This window comes from Mastigoproctus giganteus, chromosome 1, assembly GCF_048544385.1.
Source record: "Mastigoproctus giganteus isolate SK-2022 chromosome 1, ASM4854438v1, whole genome shotgun sequence".
Classification (NCBI taxonomy): Eukaryota; Metazoa; Arthropoda; class Arachnida; order Uropygi; family Thelyphonidae; genus Mastigoproctus; species Mastigoproctus giganteus.
The window spans coordinates 100,638,407-100,655,510 of NC_143575.1; the positions used below are offsets into that span (position 1 = coordinate 100,638,407).

Here is a 17,104-nt window from a genome sequence, read left to right on the forward strand (position 1 = left end):
AAACTCAGTTACTAAATAGGGTGCAAGCTAGTGACGTCTTTTCATTACAACTTGACAAGTCAACAGATATTGCAGGTTTAGCACATCTGTTGTGTTTTATAAAATACAATTTTGAAGGAAGTGTTCAAGAAAACTTGAGCACTTGCATTAGGTGCAAGGAAGCTTGAGGCTTATGCTGCACCAGCCAAAAAAATTTGAATACCCTGAGAGAGAGAGAGAGAGAGAGAGAGAGAGAGAGAGAGAGAGAGAGAGAGAGAGAGAGAGAGAGAAGTAGGAGGGAATCACCAAAAACAGGACTCTGGGTGTGCCAAGCCCATACTCACCAGTTGTGATCCCCCGGGGTATTTTTTGTAAGTCATTGCCCTTAAGAACCACTGCAAAAGATATTTTTACATCTCTCAACTCTTACATAACTGAAAATAAAATTGACTGGAAGTGGTGCGTTGGTGTTTGTTCTGATGGTGCCAGAACAATGACAAGAAAACACGATGGTGTGATGGCTGATATCCAAAAAATTGTCCATAATATTACTTGGGTACATTGTAATATTCACAGACAAAGTAAGAGTATGCCAAGTGAATTTAAAGACATTTTAGATATAGCTATAAAAATGATAAACTTCATTAAATCAAGACCAATAAACAGTCGGTTATTGCTGCTTTTTTGTGATGAAACAGGAAGTGAATACAAACAACTTTTGCACACAGAAGTTCATTGGTTATCCCATGGTAAAATACTCACAAGATTATTTGATCTTTGCCAAGAAATAATGATATTTTTAATAAATTTAGAATTTCATCATGCTGACTGCCTGAAAAATGGCTCATTAAATTAGCATATCACCCAGATATATTTTTAAAATTAAAAGAATTGAATTGATAGCTTTAAGGGTCAGCAGTAAATTTATTTAGTTTTATGAAAAAATTCATAAAACCCTGAAATTTATTTAGTTCAGGGTTTTATGAAAAAACTTGATTTATGGATGCAACGCATCAAAAAACAGAATTTTGACTCATTTTCTACAATGGAATCCTTTTTGGAAGAAAATAATTTAACTCTTCTGTTAGATATATCTGATAGTATCTCTTCTCATTTGCTTTGCTGAAACAGAAATTCCAAGATTTACTATACTGAAAATTATGACTTGAACAAGGGCCTCGATAGCCGAGTGGGCAGGAGTGGGAGTGCAGTAGCACACACTCTTTGAGTAGCCCGGGGTTCAAGCCCCTGACTGCTGAATACGTTCGATCTGCCAACCCGCACTGGACCAGCGTGGCAGATTATGGTCCATTTCCCTCAGCATGAATTGTTGAGGAGGCTTCCATCCTGCAGTGGGTTGATAATGGCTGCACTTTTACAATGGGATTTGCAATCCATTTCGATCCAATTTGAAAACAAAGCACTTATCAAGGAAATTACAAGCAGATTTGATCGATATTTTTTCAGATGGAACAGTTAAGTTGAAATTCAAAAATACACTTTTGGCAGACTTCTGGATTCAAATTCAAAAGGAATATCCTGAATTATCCAGCACTGCATTAAAAATGTTGATTCCGTATTTATCTTCGTATTTGTGCAAAAAACTGGATTTTCAGCTCTAGTAGCAATGAAAAATAAGTATAGGAATCGACTTGATATAATATCAGACATTCGATTGAAGTCTAAATGAACTTTGTAAAAGAAAGCAGACACAATCATCACATTAAAATTTTTGAAGCCCTTTTTTACTTTTATTTTTTCAATAAAAAATATAACAATATATACTGTATTTCCCCATGTATAAGATGCACCTTTTTTCGAAAAATTTGGGGTATAAAAACTGGGTGCGTCTTATACAGTGGTTTTAGATTTTTTTACTTGCATTTCCCGTTTTTTCGCACTTGTTGTCTTTGCGCTCATTGTTTCGCACTTGTTACCGGTATATTAGGTTACATTTTGCCGCGTTCTGCCCAGAAATGACTCAGAAAAGATTTTCGTACAGTGCTGAATTCAAGTTAAAAGTGATCCAGTTTGCAAAAGTGAATGGAAATCGTGCTGCTGAACGTAAGTTTGGTTCTCCTCCAACTGAGAAAACAATTCAAGACTGGCTACGGGAAGAAGAAACTCTACTGAAAACGCCACAGCAGAAGAAGGCCATGAGAGGCAAGTCAGCAAAATGGCCTGATTTAGAGAGGGAATTGAAGATATGGATTGAAGAGCAAAGGGCAATTGGAATTCCTGTGTACACAAAGATGGTTCAGCATGAGGCAAGAAGAATTGCTGATGAAAAAGAAGTTACTGATTTCAAAGGAGGACACAATTGGTGCTTCAGGTTCATGAAACGGAATGGACTAAGCATGCGTACATGCACCAGACTTACCCAAAAGATGCCTGAAAGCTATGAGCAGAAGGTCCTTGAATTTCATAGTTTTGTCATTCAATGTTGGAAGACACATTAGTTTGAGTTGGGACAGATTACAAATATGGACGAAATCCCCCTTCAATTTGATGTCCCGAGTAACAGAACTGTTGATAAGAAGAGGGCGAAAACTGTAACTGTGAAGACAAGTGGATACGAAAAGAGCCATTATATAGTTGTTCTAGCTTGTTGTGTCGAAGGAACCAAGCTGCCTCCTATGCTGTTTTCAAACGCAAAACAATGCCAAAAGAAGACATTCCTTAAGGAGTGATTGTCCACGTTCATGACAAGGGTTGGATGGATCAGGATGGTATGAAGATCTGGTTTGAGAAAGTCTGGAGCAGGAGACCAGGTGGGCTCTTACGTAAACCAGCCCCATTGGTGCTTGATCAGTTCAGGGCACACATAACAAAAAACACAAAGAAGATTGCTGCAGAGCAAAAAACAAAACTTGCCGTCATACCTGGAGGCCTGACATCCTAGCTCCAACCACTTGATGTCAGCATTAACAAACCCTTCAAAGCTGCCATGACAGACAAATGGAACCAATGGATGAAGTCTTCTGGGGACAATTTGACACCAGCAGGAAGAGTGAAGAAACCAACTATAGGAGAAGTTTGTACCTGGGTGAAAAGATCCTGGGATAATATCAATATTGAGATTGTTGTCAAGTCATTTAAGAAGTGTGGCATTGCAAATGCCATAGATGGAACTGAGGACGAGGCAATGTATGAAGACAGTGATTCATCATCAGACACAGATGAGGACAAGCTAATGGATAGGAGTTTTGACAGTGATGAGGAGTTGTATGAATTTTATGACGAATAAAACTTGAGTTCAATAACTTTATGTAATACATTTTTTTTCAAATTTCAGGCCCCAAAATTAAGGTGCGTCTTATACATGGGGAAATACGGTACATTCTTCTTTCTTTTAAAATTTCCCTTACCATTCGTACATTATTACCACCAATTCATTACTTATTAAAGCCGACAATAAAAGAAAAAACTATAAATGTGTCAGGAAAATTCAGAGACGTAAAGAAACCCTACCTGGTGGTCCACAATAAGTAAAGAATGCTTGAAGTTGTCCGTGAATGATAAAAGGTTGAGAAGCACTGCTATATTTTTTTTTTTTTTTTATGTAACCCCAAACACAAGAGGTATTAGAACCCATAGTACTTAGTACCGTGCTTCGGTTGGAGGTTGAGAAGAAGAAAGAAGATATTTGTTGACATTGGACTTAAACTTCTGTAGACTGTAATTTTAAGGAAATGCATATGAAGGAAGGTTGTTCCAGAAAACAGCAGGTGAATGAATAAACGAGGAAGATGAAAAGTTGGTTCTGTGAGTTTGAAGTTGGACAGTAAATGGATGTTGGCTGGTGGCGGCACGTGTTCGGACTGTTTTGAAAGAGAGAGAGGGAATTATAGAAGTCAATTCAGAAGAACAGTGCCCATGGAAGTATCCGTAGAAGAGGCAAGCAGCAGAAACAGTACGTCTATGAGACAGAGAGTGGAGAGACTCTGTTAGAGATGAATCATTAATTAACCTAACTATCCTCTTCTCAATGGAATCAAAGGTTCCATTGAGAAGAGGATAGTTAGGTTAACCCCAGAGGTTTTGGGGGCACCACCCCAGATGTGGGAACAATATTCCATGAGTGAGCAGCTGTTTGGAAGAAAAGTAACGCTGAGAGCGGAAGAGAAAACCAAGTTTTTTAGATGCAGAGGAAGCAATATTTGTAATGTGCTTGTGCCAAGAGAGATTAGAAGTCAGAGTAATCCCCAAAAGAGATATATCATTTTGCCTAGAAATTTGCGTGTCACTAAAGATCAGCATAGGAGTAGAAGAATCATTTTTGCGAGATATAAGACAAGACTGAGTTTTAGAAGGGTTGAAATCAACTAAGTTGTTTTTGCCCCACTGGAGAATTACCTGAAGATTGGCATTTAAGGAATTGGTAGCAGATTTTCGAGAAGTTGAAGCTGATTGAAAAGGGCAAGGTTTCTCTAAATGGAAAGTGGAATGCAATGTGCTATCATCGGCAAAACTATGGATAGGATTTCCAGTCAATGGAAGAAGGTCATTAATATACAAGAGGAAAAGAGTGGGGGAAAGAACTGAAACCTGGGGGACACCGGCATTAGTGGAGAAGTTAGAAGACAGAGAGCCATTTACCATCACTCTCAGTGAGCGATCAGAGAGAAAACTGGATAACCAATTACTAAAAACAGTTGGCAAACCATAAGATGGAAGCTTGTTTAGAAGGCCTTTATGCCAAACACGATCAAAAGCCTTTGAGATGTCAAGAGCAACTACTTGTGTTTCATCGAACCTTTCCATTGAATTAGTCCATAAATGGGTAACATAAGCAAGAACATCACCAGTGGATCGACACTGACGGAATCCATACTGGCAATCGTTGATCAGACGGAAGGTTTCTAGGTAGTTTAAGAGTTGGCGGTTAATTGATTTCTCCATTACTTTAGAAAGAGTAGAAGTAATTGCAATGGGACGATAATTGGATGGGAGGGATTTGTCACCCTTTTTAGTAACTGGCTGGATATGGGCAAATTTCCACGCAGAAGGAAAAACACCTTTGGAATAAGAAAGTGAAAAAAAGCGGCAAAGAACAGGAGTAAGTTCAGGAGCACAGGTTTTGAGAACAAGTGGAGAATACCATCGGGACCTGGACCTTTCTTAGCATCAAGTTTCGTCAAAATCCTTCTGACATCCTTTTGACAGAAGACCACAGGAGGCATTGAATGGAGCATGTTGGGAATGGTGGGAGGTGTTTTACCAAGATCATTAATATATGAATTGGAAGGTAAAAATGGGATGCTAGCAGGTCAACTTTATCCTTGGCTGAAGTGACAAACCATCTGGTTTGGACAGAGGTGGGAGCAGAGATGGGCAAAAGTTGCGGCCAATAGCTTTGGCAACGGACCAGAATGCTCGGCTACCATTAGGGCAAGAAGCAAGTTTTCTACTCTTAGCCTGTTCAAACTCTAGTTTGGACTGATTAATAACTGCTTTAGAATTGTTTGGTGTAGGCAGAAAATGAAACTGAAGAATTAGAAACAAGCCAATTACGATATGCAACATTCTTCTCTTGAACAGCCTTAGCACATTTATTGGAAAACCAAGGTTTAGATAAAGGACGAGATTTTAAAGTGGAGTGTGGGATAAAGGATTCCATTCCTGCAAGAATAATTTCACTGACACAATCTGAGCAAACGTTGACATCAGGAGTTTTGAAACAGTAATCCGACCAAGGAAAAGAAGAAAAGAAGTCTCGCAGGTCAACCCATTTTGCATTCTTGTAATGCCAAACAACACGAGGTTGGGAATAGCCATGAGATAAAGGTTCCATTGGAGAAGAGACAATCACCAAGTTGTGATCTGAAGTGCCTAAAGGACCTCTCACTTCGACCGTGTACTTAGAAGGGTTGTTTGTGAGAAAAAGATCAAGCGTGTTGGCTGTATGATTAGGATTGTACAGTATTCTTGTAGGTAAATGAACAATCTGTGCAAGGTCATTAGTGATTGCAAAAGCCTCAGCATCTCGACCAGCTGGGTCGGTGTGACTAGAAAGTGGAAGCCAGCTGGAGTTGTGAACATTAAAATCACCAAGGAAAATTACCTCACTGTTAGGAAAGTTGGACTGGAGAAAGTCAAGTTGCAAAGAGAGGAAGTCAAAAAGCTCCAAGTGATTAGTGGAATTGGGAGAACGGTAGAGACAACAGATGAATTTTACACAACGAGGTAGAGAGATTTTAAGCCAGAGAAGATCAAAGAGAGTAGATTCCAAATTGCCAAGTCTCTGACAGGGAATATCGGAATGGACATATGCACAAGTACCACCTTTGAGGCGAAAGGAATCATACAGCAAATAATTTGGGCATCTGAGATGAGCGGTAGTTGAATCAACTGATAACTGAGATTCTGTCAGAAAAAGTACATGGGGTTTGGCAGACTGCAAGTGGAAATGGACATCGTTAAGATTAGAATTGAGACCACGTATATTTGTGAAATGAATTAGGAAGTGCTTGGAAGATCTTTTCGCAGATAAGCTTGCTCTATTAGTTTGATAATTCATGGTGTATTCAATAGTAAGAAAAAGTGGGTGGGACATGCTGTATGAAGTAATGAAATTTTTGGATATGGCATACACATGGTAAGAATATACCCAGAATCTTGGCATAACGTGGCCTCGACAATGCTCCTTGCATACACACTACTCAGACTCCCTTCAGTCACTATCTGGCAGAGTAGAGGTAGCAAGATTATACACTAGCTGATCAAGAAGTCTCCTAGAGAGTTACCAATAGGTTCGGTCTGGTGTACTAACTAGCGGCCAGCCTGCGAACACCGTTTTAGGGCTGTACCCTCAAAATGTAAGGAATATTGGATCTCACCACGATATTCATCATAACCTTGAAAGTCATCAATCATACTGCATGATGGAAGAGCTAGGGAAGGGTTGACCGGAACTTAGCTCTAGAGACTAAACATGGGTTCCACCACTTCAAGCCTTCAATAAGCAAAGTGGTGGTATTGCACTGGTTGATGAGAGTCATCTACCACCTAGTACTGCTATATAGGGTATTTCCAGTCCAAAGTTGCTCATTGAATCTGCTTAAAGATTTTTTCACCCTGTCTTTCCTTTACCAGAAGTCATTTCCTACCACACTGACTCAACATCCACATTATCTTGATCTAACTCAGGAAATAACTCCAGGGGCTCACATCTGGTGAATATGCACACCCAGGGTCCTGAGCTGGATATCATCATTCTTCTCTTTCTTGGTGATTTCCTTCTACTTCTTTATCTCTCTCTCTCTCTCTCTCTCTCTCTCTCTCTCTCTCTCTCTCTCTCTGGGTCACAGGGTAAATCAAATTTTTTTTTGGCTGGTGCAGCTTAAGCCTCAGGTTTCCTTGCACCATATAGCTAATAATAATATACTTGCTACCTTCAGGCAGTTTTTGATTGAGGAGCATTTCCCCAACCCTTCATCTTTTCCTATCTCTCCTGAACATATAACATTCACCAAAATGAAATGCTTCATCTTGTATCTCTGAGTGGTACTATACCTCAGTAAACTCAACTACACCAGCATTAGTTGACTTGATCAAAAGCTAAAATTCATTTAATTTGTTTATAATACTTCTGGCATTACTGGATAGAAAAATTAAGTTTTGTATTTTATTGCTTTTGAACCCTGATACACCCCTTGGGAAACCACTTAGAAATGCATTCCAATATGGTCCTGAAACATTGATAGCTTTGACCTCTATTGCAATTTCCCTTTCAGTGCTTTGGATAATTAATGGTTGCACAAATTTTCCTAGAGAGGATGCAAGTGTATTGCCATTGACCTGAGCCAATTCTGCACAAACATCAATAACTCCCTGAACTAGCAGTTCTTCTGAACCCTTGCACCTATTTTATTTAAGTAAATACCATCCTTGCAGAATAAATTCTATCAGCTAAGGTCGGCTACTGAGAAAAATTTTCCCCCATAAGCCTTGCAGAGTTCCCCTAAGCTTAGAGTTAATGCACAAAGCCTTCACATCATGAAATCCCTTCCATTACATCTGGGCAGAACTGCAGTCACAAGAACATTTTGTTCTATCTCACGACACTTTTTAAAAATGACCCTATATTTCATAACCAATTCATCATACATACACCAGAATCATTATAAGCTGATAAACTGTTTATAACACTGTCAATTTTTAGAGTTATATTATATTCAGTACTGCTACAAAAACAAAAATTGAGAATATATATAATTATATTCAAAATTCTACCTAATATTCCTGCAAATTCATGAATTTTGAACGTCAGCATCCTCAATGGACTAAATTCCTTCAGTTATTCTTTAATGAAAAGCTTTGGTTAGCATTATATTAATAAGAAAAAAAAAAGATATGAAAAACAAAACAATCATTATTTAATAATGATTGTTTTGTTTTTCATATATATATTTTTTTACATAAATCAGCTTGCAATTTCATCACTGAGTGGTAATAACACTTTTAATGCTAAAAAGAAAATAAACCAAACAAGCTAAAATGTCTAAATTTAGTTATTACAATAAATACAGTACTAAAATATCAAAAGAAACTTACCAAATAAGTAACAAATAAGGAATAGAAGATGAAAAAGAGAGCTAAAGCAAGGTATACAGCCCAGTGCTCAGGAAGTGAATGTTTGGTGAAATCTTGAATAAAGTACAAATTCAAACCAATGATGCTTGTGGACAAAACAACTGAGAATATATTGCCTGCTCTGAAATACAAGAAAATGGAAATAAATTTTGCTTTTATTCCGGCTTTATTGTTACTTTGAAGTATTTTATTTAATCTAAGCTCAGCAAATAAATAAGTCAACAATATATTTTGGTAACAAAAATCTTCATAAAATTCATGTACAACCATAATATGAAACAAGACTAAATAGTAATAATAACCAGGACATAAATAAAAGTTAGGTTTATATTATTTTTAAGGAAACTTTCTTTATGCTCTTATTAAATTATCCAAGGAGCAATAACATTATTTATTTATTTTTTTTTTTTAGAGTAGTGCGAGCAAATGTTTCCAGGTTTCCAAGTGGCTGAAATTCACTTCTAACAACATATTCGAATTTATTTAAGTTCTCTTAACGTGGAGCTAGGTGCACATGATCTTCAAGAATCTGTACCTGGCTCCAGCTTAAGAGAACTGAGAGCAAAGTGTAGCATATTCTGATTAATGATCAGTCATTGTACCTCCAATATCATTAATAAATATTATAAACAATAAGGGACCCAACATCCACCCTTGAGGAATCCTACTTGTCCATGAAGAGCAATAACCATTTAAAACCACTCTGTCTCCTACCACTTAACTATCCCTTTATCCACACTAGTAACTTGCCTCTGATTCTACATTGTTCCAATTGATACAACAATTGAGAATTTGGTATAGTATCAAAGGCTTTACTGAATTCTAAGTATATGATATCAAAATTGTTCTTTGCATTCAGTTTATTTGTAACAATCTCTTTGCTTTATGGCTCCAATTCTATCAAAATGACTTTGCATTACTTCTTTAACTATTGATTCCATTATTTTTTTTGGCACAGCAATTACACCTATGGATCTGTAGTTACCCACTTCACCCTTTGTGAATATGGAATATAATTGCTCAACTCCAATCTGCAGATATTTGTCCTGAATCTAAGGATACTCTCATTATGATGGCTAAAGGTTTAGCCATCTCTTTTGTAGCTTCTTTTAATATATTTAGATTATTATTATTATATGCACCTGAGGCTTTTGCTGCACCAGCCAAAAAAAAAAAAAAAAAATCTATTACCCTGAGAGAGAGAGAGAGAGAGAGAGAGAGAGAGAGAGAGAGAGAGAGAGAGAGAGAGAGAGAGAGAGAGAGAGAGAGAGAGAGAGATAAGAGTAAAAGTGGAAGGAGAATCACCAAGAAAGAGAAGCAAGCTCATTTCATCAGTCCCAGGCACTTTCTTCACTTTTAGCTGCAGCAATTTTTTTTCCACCCTACTTCCTGTTGTTAAAAAATCACTTAATTCTGAATCAATATTACACAGACTTTTTCTCTACATACTTCTTAATGTGCACGAATATAGATACAAATTATTCATACGGTTTAAGTGGACATCTGTACATGATTATCAGCAGCTATATCATTCATATAGCTGCTGATAATGATCCTTCCCTTTCCTTCTATTGGTAGCATATGCAAAGAATTCTTGCTCCTTTTCTTTACATTCTCTGCCAAAAACTTCTCATAATCTGCCTTGGCCAGCCTAACTCCCTGAGTAATTGATTAAACACTAGTCAGCCCATATTGCATTACTGTAGCCATGACAATTTATAATCATTCCATATACATTTTTATTCTATGCCACTGAGCTTATCAGTTCATCTGACATCCATTTTGGAATAAATCTTGAACAATATCATCTGATAGAAAATGGTTGGTGGTCTCTAGGATCACATCTCTGAACACTTCCCATTTGGCATTTACATATTCAACAACATAAGTCGGTCCCACTGAAAAGAGTTCAAAAAAGGTTTGAGCTCATCATGATCACCTCTGCAAAAACAAAACCTTTCCCTTTACCTTTAACAGTAATTTTTTTTGATTCAATCCTGCATCACTTAGTTTGTGATCACTACCACCAAAAAAGAACTTAAAAACTAAGTTTTTAAGGTATATTTCATTGTGTGTTTTAATTGAAGTCTATTATTTTATGTTTTTAATTGTACATATTTTATCATTTTAACATCCGTGTAATTAGCCTGTTGTTGTAATAAACTGCCAAGTCAGTGGAAGTAGGTATATAAATAAGTAGCAAAATATTTCTCAGTCATTTGGCCTATAACAAACTGTTATATAAAAAATTAAAATCCCCCACAGTAGACATTCTAATTTGCTTGCTAACTCTATTTGTCTGTAAATTTGTTCATTATACTCCTCAGAGTCATTTGGCTTATAACAGACTCAGACACTCTTTTGTTTTCCCACTATTTATGTCACGCCAAACTGACTCAATATTACATTGGCCATCTGTGTCTACTGGGCATATTGTTTCAAAGTCTATATGCTTCTTAACTAAAAGCATCACTCCTCATTCTCTTGCTGTCATGTCTGTCCTTTCTGTGTACACTATAGTAACAGCAGTAATAGTATTTGCCATATAGTGCAAGGGATCTATAGGCTTTTGCTGCACTGGCAACAAAAAAAAAAAAAAAAAAACCTTCAAGTAGTTAAGAAAATACAAATTATAAGCTTCCCTCCCCACACAGGTAACTATCCAGCTGACCTTTGAATTTATTCAAACTGTCAGCCTCAACTACTTGCAAGGACAACTTGTTCCAGCAATCAATGACTCACTGACTAAAAGTAAACTTCTTACAATCTAATATAAACCTCAACCCCTGTAATTCAAATTTATGACCCCTAGTTCTGGAATTCTTTATAATAGTGAGAATTCCAACTTCATTCATTTTACTAATCCCTCTCAGAGCCTTATTAAACTCAATCAGGTCATCTCTGAGATGCCTGGTTGCCATGCCCTGTAGCCTGCATAATCACAGTCTTTCCTCATGTCGTTGTTTTGGTTTTTAGGAGCATTAGCAACTAAGCAACTAACAACCGGAGCAATATGGTTGCATTAGCAACCATATTGCTCCGGGATATGCGGTGGTCATTCCCTGACCTTTCCACATCTTCCATATTTGGTGGTGACGGGCTCGAACCCCGGTCTAATCAAGAAGCATGTGATACGCACTACTGCTCCTTCCCACCTGGCTACGGAGGTGCCCATCTTTCCTCATATAGTCTGCCTTCTGTCGATCTCACCATTTGAGTTGCCTATCTTTGGACCCTTTCAAGAAGCTTGATGTCTTTTTTCAGATGAGGTCTCAATACTGAACACAGTATTTCAAATATAGTCTTATAATTGCTTTATACAATGAGATTACAACCCCCTTATCACACTAGGATAATGTTCACTAAATCATTGACAGGGCACCATGGGCTTTCCTGGCTGCCTGCTTACACTATTCAGAAAACTTCATATCTGCTTGTATTGTAACTCCTAGATTCCTTTCCTCCTCCACTGTTTTTAATCCAACCCCACCAAGTGTATAATTTATTTGTGGGTTACTATTCCCCAAGTGTATGACCTTGCATTTAGCAGCATTAAAACATAGTTGCCACTTCTCTGACCATTTTTGAAGTATGTTCAAGTCATCCTGAAGGAGTGCTGCTTGGAACTGATCATTAATGACTCTGTCAATCTTTACGTTATCTGCATTTTTTTGACATTGCACCTTCTATCCCTTTGTTGATTTCATTTATGAAAATGAAAAAAAAAAAAGTGGTCCATGAACTGATCCCTGAGGGACCCCACTCCTAACATTACACCAATCTGAAGAATAAACATTAATCACAACCCTCTGCTTTCTGCCATCAATCCAATTTAGGATCTTACCAGTAATCCCAATCTGTTCAAGCTTATACAGTAACTTCTCGTGAGGGACAGAGTCAAATGCTTTGTTAAAATCTAAAAAACAATGTTGAAATTGTTCCCTAAATCCAGCTCATGAGTAACTGTGTCAAAATAACCTACTAAATTAGTTAAACATGATTTTCCCTTAACAAAGCAATGTTGTGTGTCTTTCATATTTATTTATCTTTATTTATCTAAATGTCCCTGGATTGCACTCTTAATCACTGCCTCTAAGATTTTTCCTACAACTGAAGTCGGACTAATCGGTCTGTAGTTACCAACTTCACTCTTAGAACTGCTTTTATGTATTGACAATACATTGGCAATTCGACAATCCAAAGAAATCTCACCTGAGTCTAAAGATACACTCATAATTAACCTGAATGGTGCAATACAATCCTTCGCACTCTCCTTCAAATCTACAGGGTATATGCCATCAACTCCGGGAGCCTTACTTGCCTTTATGCTCAAAAGTTCTTCTAATAAACAATCATCTGTAATTACGACATCACTATTTTCATATGTCTGTCTCAATCGCACAGCCCCTTCTCAGCATGAAGGGTCTTTCATCAGTAAAGACTGATGTAAAGTACTGATTCAATTCATTCGCAACATTAGTCGGGTTATCTAAGGCTTTCTCACTTGCAGTGTATAAGGGCCCAATCTGATTAGCCTTCTTCTCTGTTGCATTCTCATATATAAAAAATTCCTTGTCCTTATTCTTTGCTCTTTAGCCAATGCTTACTCATATGCAGCCTTGGCCTCCTTGATCTTATCTGTGGTACTATTACAGATCAACTTGTACCTGTTGTAGGCTTCCATACTTTTCATTGCTCTGTAACTGTCTCATGCTATCTTTTTCTTCTCTATTTGAGCAGCCAGCTCCTCAGTCATCCATTTTGGCATCTCCTCCTCCTGCAATATTTTCTTAAAGGCATGTATGCATTCATGACTTCTATGATTTTTGCTTTCAAAGTATTCCATAATTCAAATGTATTTGCAATCCCTCAGCAATCTGTCCAATTCACAGATGCCATATCACAGATTCACAGTGCCTTAAACTGTCAAAGTCCCCTCTTCTGAAGTTAAAACCTGTGCCTTTACCTTTAACTACTACAACATCTTTCTTCATCTTCCAACTGACAATTGCATGATCACTTCCTGACAATGGTTCCTCTACCTTAAGTCCTGTGATGTCATCTGATTCATTAAGAGTAGGAGACCGGCGGAATTACTTAACAAGTACAGGTCACTGTTGAAAAAAAGCCGTGAATTAGGGTTGAATTTGAAAGTGTCTGCAATTCTGCCCAGACATGATAGGAGAAAGTATAGGATGAGAGCCCTGTCGATCAATTCGGCCCTGGAAAGATTGTGCAAGGCTCAAGGGGTAGAATTTTTTTCAGCCTGGTCTGTACTTGTTAACAGGAGAGACTGTTTCTACAGGGATGGGATACACTTAAATAGAAAGGGTGCAAGAATGTTTGCTGATGCTATCGAGGAAGTGTTAGGTGGGTCAGAAAACTGCTAGATTGGGGGGGATACAAGGACTAATAGATTAACAGTAGCCACTGGCAGAGGTGAAAGTGATTCTTGCACTGCTTCTATTGGAATGAGCCGCAGCCTAGAAAATAAGATGCAGGATATTTCAAAGACTGCTGGGAATCATTGGGGTACAAGTAAACACATGGGTTGTGTTAGGGTAGCTAAGAAAAAGAACAGGTGCATGTATACTTGCATGTACACCAATGCTAGGAGTTTAGTAAATAAATTTGATGAATTTGAGGTATTGCTCAAAACATCAAAGGCAGATATTGTGGGGATTTCAGAGACGTGGTGTCACACAGATATAAGGAATGTAGAACTGGAATTTGGGGAGTACAATGTCTACAGAAAGGATAGACAGGATAGGAAGGGAGGAGGGGTTATGCTATTAGTTAAGAAATACATAAAATCCAAGGAAGTGAAGCCAGTCGACATCGCTGGACAGTGCAGTGTCAAGTCAATTTGGTGTGACCTAAGCATTGGGAGATCAAATTGAGAGTAGGAGTATGCTATAGGCCTAATGACTCTGATGAGTATAATAAGAAACTGTACAGGGAAATAGAGTGGGCCAGTAAATCAGAGAGTCTTATAATGGGGGATTTTAATTTCCCAGATATTGACTGGAATTTGGGAGCTGGTCACTCACACACTTAGCAAGGCTTTTGTGGATTTATTGGATGATTGTTTTCTACATCAGCATGTTCGGGAGGCAACTAGAGGGAGTAATACTCTTGATTCGATTGTCAGTAGTGATTCTTCATGCATTAAGAATCTGCAGGTAAATGAACCACTAGGTGGCAGTGATCACAGTGTGCTGAAGTGGGATTTACTCAAAGAGGTAACTACCATTAGGGGTAAAAGGAAGGGTTATTGCTTTCGTAAAGGCAACTACAATGGACTGAGACAGTATTTAAATTCTATATAGTGGGACCAACTGATGATGTTACCAACAGCAAATTCAAAATGGGAAGCATTCAAAGAACTTATCTTGGAAGCTACTAGGATTTACATACCAACTAAGAAATACTGTTCAAGGTTTAGGCCTAAATGGGTGTCAGATGAACTAATGAGACATATGGCAGAGAAGAAAAATGCATGGGATACATACAAATTAACACGTGACACAGAAGCCTATGATAGATACAAGTTGATCTGTAACCAAGTTACAAAGGAGGTTAGGCAGGCGAAGGCAGATTACGAGAAATCTTTGGCAAGGGATGCAAAGAAAAACAGCAAAGAGTTCTTTACTTATGTAAACTCTAGAAGGAAGGAGATGAATCAGATTGGTCCACTTGATATCGATGGGTCACCTGTTGATGATTCTGCTCAGGCAGCTAACAAACTAAATAAATATTTTGCATCGACATTCACACATGAGGAGTTATTCAGAGAGGGGAATGACAGAGGTGTATTCAACTCTGGTAGTAAGCTAGAGAATCTTGTAATAACTGAGAGTAAAGAGGAGGAGAAATTGTTGAAGATAAACACAAGAAAGGCACCTGAGGTGGATGGGATCTATCCAGTTATATTAAAGGAGGCAGCAAAGGAAGTAAGCAAACCCTTAGCCATAATTATGAGAGCTTCGTTGGACTCAGGGGAAGTACCCATGGACTGGAGATGTGCAAATGTGACCCCCAATTCACAAAGGAGGATCAAAGGGCGATGCAAATAATTATAGACCTGTTAGTTTAACTTCTGTTCCCGGAAAATTAATGGAGGCACTGGTTAAAGAAGCACTGCAGGATCACCTAGACAAGACTTCAGTTATAGCTTGGACACAGCATGGTTTTGTTAAGGGAAGGTCTTGCCTGCCCAACTTAATTGGATACTATGATGTAGTCACAAAAGAACTGGATGCAGGGAATAACTTTGATATTATATACTTGGATCTTAGAAAGGCTTTTGATACTGTTGCACATGGAAGACTGCTGCACAAATTGGAGCAGTGTGGCACTGGAGGCAAATTGCTGCTATGGATAAAGGGGTGGTTGAGGGGAGAAGACAGAGCGTGGTAAGCAATGGACACTGCTCATCGTGGACTAATGTTATTAGTGGAGTCCCTCAGGGTTCAGTGTTGGGTCCATTATTGTTTTCTGTATTTATAAATGATATTGATGATGGTATATCAAGCTTAATGTCCAGGTTTGCAGACGATACAAAGGTTGGCAGGGTTGTCAAGGACACTACTGACACTATGCTACTGCAACAGGATCTGGAAAGGTTGAGCAGATGGGATGAGAGGTGACAAATGAAGTTTAACACTGACAAATGTAAAGTACTACACATGGGAAACAGCAACCCCAGAGCAACGTATCAACTCTGTGGTACTACACTGACAGTAGTAGAGAATGAAAGGGACCTGGGAGTGGTTGTGCAGGCAGATATGAAGTTTTCTGAGCAGTGCAGACAGGCTGAAAGAGTAGCTCATGGTGTATTGTCAATGATATATAGGAATTTTTCTAGCAGGGATACGGAGGTGATTATTCCCTTGTATAAGGCAATGGTCAGGCCACACCTTGAGTACTGTATACAGGTCTGGAGGCCTCATTTCAAGAAGGATGTAGAGATGCTGGAAGGAGTACAGAGAAGGGCAACAAGATTAGTGAATGGAACAAAGGGGTGCTCTTACGAAGAAAGGCTTAAGTTTTGCAAATTACAGTGTCTGGAGACTAGGCACCAGCGAGGTGATTTGATAGAGGCGTATAAAGCCTTGAATGGTTTGAGCATGCTCAATGCTGATGGGATTCTTCCTCTTGCTCAGAATAATCACCTGAGAGGGCATAAATTCAAATTGAGGAAAGACAGATGTAGGATAGACGTGAGGAAATTTGCCTTTAGCCAGCGGATGGTTGGTTGGTGGAACAGACTTCCATCCCTTGTCGTGGAGGTTGATAGCCTAAATAAGTTTAAGGCTCAGCTGGACAGGTATTTCGAACGAACAGAGGGGTGAAGTGGAAGTAGTTATTTTTTATTTATTTATTTTTTTTTTTTTATTATTTTTTTTTTATTTTTTATTTTTTTGGCTGATGCTGCATAAGCTTGCTTTCTTGCATCAAATGCCTCTACTAATGCTAATGCTAATGCTAACTAGTAATGATGAGGTCAAGAATATTCTCACCCCTAGTA

The 17,104-nt window shown here is 38.2% G+C and overlaps 1 protein-coding gene across 2 annotated transcripts in view; it reads right to left on the bottom strand.

The window, feature by feature from the left end:
* Window positions 1-17,104, bottom strand: part of LOC150091054 (natural resistance-associated macrophage protein 2-like) — a 91,013-nt gene that overhangs the window by 13,036 nt on the left and 60,873 nt on the right. For both annotated transcript variants that reach the window (XM_090381435.1, XM_090381426.1), the window contains one exon: window positions 8,536-8,695. In XM_090381435.1, the coding sequence (XP_090237561.1) occupies window positions 8,536-8,695 (160 nt within the window). The remainder of the gene's footprint in view (window positions 1-8,535; window positions 8,696-17,104) is intronic.